Source organism: Nerophis ophidion, linkage group LG21 (genome assembly GCF_033978795.1).
Source record: "Nerophis ophidion isolate RoL-2023_Sa linkage group LG21, RoL_Noph_v1.0, whole genome shotgun sequence".
Lineage (NCBI taxonomy): Eukaryota > Metazoa > Chordata > Actinopteri > Syngnathiformes > Syngnathidae > Nerophis > Nerophis ophidion.
In genome coordinates, this window is record NC_084631.1 from 44,593,996 (window position 1) to 44,599,986 (window position 5,991).

The window sequence follows — 5,991 nt, forward strand, 5'->3', positions numbered from 1 at the left end:
ATTGCGTCCTCGGCCGCGCCGTCGCGAACATGTCACTACCGCCCCCTGCTGGCACGGGCAAGTACTACAGCAGTTAACAACAACAATAACAAAGGAAAAACTAAATAGTCCATCCATCCTTTCTTGTCTTTTCTTTTCTTAGTTTATTTCGAACATGCCATACATACAACATTATACATCAGGTAATTTAATCCTCACTATTATGTTAGATCCACTATGGACTGGACTCTCTCACTATTATGTTAGATCCACTATGGACTGGACTCTCTCACTATTATGTTAGATCCACTATGGACTGGACTCTCACTATTATGTTAGATCCACTATGGACTGGACTCTCACTATTATGTTAGATCCGCTATGGACTGGACTCTCACACTATTATGCTAGATCCACTATGGACTGGACTCTCACTATTATGTTAGATCCACTATGGACTGGACTCCCACTATTATGTTAGATCCACTATGGACTGGACTCTCACTATTATGTTAGATCCACTATGGACTGGACTCTCACTATTATGTTGGATCCGCTATGGACTGGACTCTCACACTATTAACTAGATCCACTATGGACTGGACTCTCACACAGTTATGTTAGATCCACTATGGACTGGACTCTCACACAGTTATGTTAGATCCATTATGGACTGGACTCACACTATTATGTTAGACCCACTATAGACTGGACTCTCACTATTATGTTAGATCCACTATGGACTGGACTCTCACTATTATGTTAGATCCACTATGGACTGGACTCTCACTATTATGTTAGATCCACTATGGACTGGACTCTCACTATTATGTTAGATCCACTATGGACTGGACTCTCACTATTATGTTAGATCCACTATGGACTGGACTCTCACTATTATGTTAGATCCACTATGGACTGGACTCCCACTATTATGTTAGATCCACTATGGATTAGACTTTCACGATATTATGTTTGATCCACTCGACGTCCATTGCATCTGGTCTCCGCTAGTCATTCACATTGACATCCCACTGGGTGTGAGTTTCCAGTTTGAACAGTGTTGGACATCGGCTCCCCAGGTTTCTGGGTCCAGACCACAGCCCCTGAGACTGGTCTTTAGGGTGTGATAAAAACGTTTCCGCTGTCCGCCGCGTGAGCGTTTTCCATGGTGCAGTTCACCGTGTAATACTCTTCCATATCAGTAGGTGGCAGCCGTTAGCTAATTGCTTTATAGATGTCGGAAACAGTGGGAGGCAGTGTGCAGGTAAAAAGGTGTCTAATACTTAAACTAAAAATAAACAAAAGGTGAGTTTCCCTTGGAAGAGGCATTGAAGCTTAGGGAAGGCTATGCAGAACGAAACTAAAATTGAACTGGCTACAAAGTAAACAAAAACAGAATGCTGGACGACAGCAAAGACTTACTGTGGAACAAAGACGACGTCCACAAAGTACATCCGAACATAACATGACAATCAACAATGTCCCCACTAAGATGAATAAAAACAACTGAAATATTCTTGATTAATAAAACAAAGTAGATGCGGGAAATATGGCTCAAAGGAAGACATGAAACTGCGACAGGAAAATACCAAAAAACGAAAAAAAGCCACCAAAATAGGAGCACAAGACAAGAACTAAAACACTACACACAACACACGAGTGTGCAAAGCAGTAATCAGAGCAAAGGCTGGCTATTTTGAAGAAACTATAATATAAAACTTGTTTTCAGTTCTTTCACCTTTTTTTTCCGTTAAGTACATAACTCCACACGTGTTCATAGTTTTGATGCCTTCAATGACAATCCATCCATCCATTTCTACCGCTTGTCCCTTTTTTTTTGTGGTCACGGGGGTGCTGGAGCCTATCTCAGACGTGTGTGTTCATTCATAGTTTTGATGCCTTCAGTGACAATCCATCCATCCATTTTTTACCACTTGTCCCTTTTCTGTTTTACATGTTTTATATTCTAGTTTCTTCAAAATAGCCACCTTTGGCTCTGATTACTGCTTTGCACACTCTTGGCATTCTCCCCATGGGCTTCAAGCACACCTGTGAAGTGAAAACCGAGGCAGGTGACTACCTCTTGAAGCTCATGGAGAGAATGCCAAGAGTGTGCAAAGGGTGGTTATTTTGAAGAAACTAGAATATATATATAGATAGATAGTACTTTATTGATTCCTTCAGGAAAATTAAAATTCCAGCAGCAGTGTACAGAGTTGAGATCAATTTAAATAAAAGCAAAAAGTAAATAATGGGGGTTTAAATGGAAACAAAATAGAGAAATATTACAATAAGAATAAAAACTAAAAAGCAACAATGGGAATACAAATATAACAGTAAAATAAGAATATAACAAGACACCATATATAACATGTTCTCAGTTAATTCACCTTTTTTCATGAAGTACATAACTTCAAATGTGTCCATTTATAGTTTTGATGTGACAATCTACCAAGTAAATAGTCATGAAAGTAAATAAAACACATGGAATGAGAAGGTCTGTCCAATCTTTTGGTCTATACTGTATTTTTTCTAAATAATAACTATTTAAAAATATATTTTTAAGCCATTTCCAAGTAACCAGAAAACAATTTTCTAAACTATTTTGAAAAAGTGTCATAATAATCATAACAAATATCACATTGCGACAATCAATCAATCAATCAATGTTTATTTATATAGCCCCAAATCACAAATGTCTCAAAGGACTGCACAAATCATTACGACTACGACATCCTCGGAAGAACCCACAAAAGGGCAAGGAAAACTCACACCCAGTGGGCAGGGAGAATTCACATCCAGTGGGACGCCAGTGACAATGCTGACTATGAGAAACCTTGGAGAGGACCTCAGATGTGGGCAACCCCCCCCTTCTAGGGGACCGAAAGCAATGGATATCGAGCGGGTCTAACATGATACCGTGAAAGTTCAATCCATAGTGGCTCCAACACAGACGCGAGAGTTCAGTTCAAAGCGGATCCAAGACAGCAGCGAGAGTCCCGTCCACAGGAAACCATCCCAAGCGGAGGTGGATCAGCAGCGTAGAGATGTCCCCAACCGATACACAGGCGAGCGGTCCATCCTGGGTCTCGACTCTGGACAGCCAGTACTTCATCCATGGTCATCGGACCGGACCACCTCCACAAGGGAGGGGGGGACATAGGAGAAAAAAGAAAAGAAGCGGCAGATCAACTGGTCTAAAAAGGAGGTCTATTTAAAGGCTAGAGTATACAGATGAGTTTTAAGGTGAGACTTAAATGCTTCTACTGAGGTGGCATCTCCAACTGTTACCGGGAGGGCATTCCAGAGTACTGGAGCCCGAACGGAAAACGCTCTATAGCCTCGCAGACTTTTTTTGGGCTCTAGGAATCACTAATAAGCCGGAGTCTTTTGAACGCAGATTTCTTGCCGGGACATATGGTACAATACAATCGGCAAGATAGGATGGAGCTAGACCATGTAGTATTTTATACGTAAGTAGTAAAACCTTAAAGTCACATCTTAAGTGCACAGGAAGCCAGTGCAGGTGAGCCAGTATAGGTATATATGTATGTATATATGTATATAAAGGTATATACAGTATAGGTATATATGTATGTATATATGTATATAAAGGTATATACAGTATAGGTATATATGTATGTATATATGTATATAAAGGTATATACAGTATAGGTATATATGTATGTATATAAAGGTATATACAGTATAGGTATATATGTATATAAAGGTATATACAGTATAGGTATATATGTATGTATATATGTATATAAAGGTATATACAGTATAGGTATATATGTATGTATATATGTATATAAAGGTATATACAGTATAGGTATATATGTATATAAAGGTATATACAGTATAGGTATATATGTATGTATATATGTATATAAAGGTATATACAGTATAGGTATATATGTATGTATATATGTATATAAAGGTATATACAGTACAGGCGTAATATGATCAAACTTTCTTGTTCTTGTCAAAAGTCTAGCAGCCGCATTTTGTACCAACTGTAATCTTTTAATGCTAGACATGGGGAGACCCGAAAATAATAGGTTACAGTAATCGAGACGAGACGTAACAAACGCATGGATAATGATCTCAGCGTCTTTAGTGGACAAAATGGAGCGAATTTTAGCGATATTACGGAGATGAAAGAAGGCCGTTTTAGTAACGCTTTTAATGTGTGACTCAAAGGAGAGAGTTGGGTGGAAGATAATACCCAGATTCTTTACCGAGTCACCTTGTTTTATTATTTGGTTGTCAAATGTTAAAGTTGTATTATTAAATAGAGGTCGGTGTCTAGCAGGACCGATAATCAGCATTTCCGTTTTTTTGGCGTTGAGTTGCAAAAAATTAGTGGACATCCAATCGGATCGAATCCTTAGCTAACAAAAGATTCACACTCTTTACCAATGACCACACATAACACCAAGTTACTGTTGCATTTTTCTTTTTAAAATAGATCATTCAATACAACATTGATCGATTAATAAATATAGATATTTACAGTATACCAATTCAAGGTAGAATAACTCCCTTTAATGTTGTAAACCAGCTTATTCAAATATTCATATAATGAAACAGTTAACCTGTAAACTGTTTGGTGTGTGTGTGCGTGTGTGTGTGTGTGTGTGCGTGCGTGTGTGTGTGTGTAAACCATTAAGAAAGATGGTGTCTTCTCCAGACAGCTTGAAGGCACAACAATTCCAACAAAGTGCAACTTTGGCACAGAACTTAAGTCAGCCTGCAATGCTTTCAGTGCATTTTTCATCCCAAATACCTAAAAGGTGAAGTTTCTCTTTTTCATTCACTCTACCAGAATACATTGGAATAAATGTATATTACTATATTCTTTCCCCCCCCCAAATAAAAACCCACCGCAAAAAAGTTAAAAAATCTGATAGGTAAAATTACAGAGCTGTTGGAGGATCCTCCGGCGGACTCTCATTCTCCTCCTTCTCACCCTTCTCACCCTTCTCCTCGTTCTCACCCTTCTCCTCCTTCTCCTCGTTCTCACCCTTCTCCTCCTTCTCCTCGTTCTCGCCCTTCTCGGCGTCGGTTTTCCGGCCTTCTGGATCAAAAACCTCCCTCATTTTGCCCAGGCAGATTTCCGTGGCGTACTCGGTCTCCTTGGAGAGCTGCGAGAGGCTGAGGAAGCCGTGGGGCAGGTCCTCCACCACCGTGAGGCTGACGGGCTGGCCCATGTCGCGCAGCTTCTTGGCGAACATCACAGAATCGTCCAATAGGGCGTCCAGAGCAGACGCCTGTGCAGAGAGCAAAATATATAAATACAGGAAGTGAGAAGGTTTCATCATCAATCAATGTTTATTTATATAGCCCTAAATCATGAGTGTCTCAAAGGACTGCACAAGCCACAACGACATCCTCGGTTCAGATCCCACATCAGGTCAAGGAAAAACTCAACCCAATGGGATGACAATGAGAAACCTTGGAGAGGACTGCAGATTATTATTTGTTATATATATATATATATATATATATATCCTATCTTGCCGATTGTATTGTACCATATGTCCCGGCAAGAAATCTGGGTTCAAAAGACTCCGGCTTATTAGTGATTCCTAAAGCCCAAAAAAAGTCTGCGGGCTATAGAGCGTTTTCCGTTCGGGCTCCAGAACTCTGGAATGCCCTCCCGGTAACAGTTGGAGATGCTACCTCAGTAGAAGCATTTAAGTCTCACCTTAAAACTCATCTGTATACTCTAGCCTTTAAATAAACCTCCTTTTTAGACCAGTTGATCTGCCGCTTCTTTTCTTTTTCCTCCTATGTCCCCCCCTCCCTTGTGGAGGGGGTCCGGTCCGATGACCATGGATGAAGTACTGGCTGTCCAGAGTCGAGACCCAGGATGGACCGCTCGTCGGGACCCAGGATGGACCGCTCGCCTGTGTATCGGTTGGGGACATCTCTACGCTGCTGATCCGCCTCCGCTTGGGATGGTTTCCTGTGGACGGGACTCTCGCTGCTGGCTTGGATCCG

The 5,991-nt window shown here is 40.6% G+C and overlaps 1 protein-coding gene across 3 annotated transcripts in view; it reads right to left on the bottom strand.

Moving 5' to 3' along the window:
- Positions 1-4,427: 4,427 nt before the first annotated feature.
- lipea (lipase, hormone-sensitive a) overlaps positions 4,428-5,991 on the bottom strand; it is a 36,852-nt gene continuing 35,288 nt past the window's right edge. For all 3 annotated transcript variants that reach the window (XM_061882734.1, XM_061882733.1, XM_061882735.1), the window contains exon 11: positions 4,428-5,258. In XM_061882734.1, the coding sequence (XP_061738718.1) occupies positions 4,905-5,258 (354 nt within the window). In that variant the 3' untranslated portion in view covers positions 4,428-4,904. The remainder of the gene's footprint in view (positions 5,259-5,991) is intronic.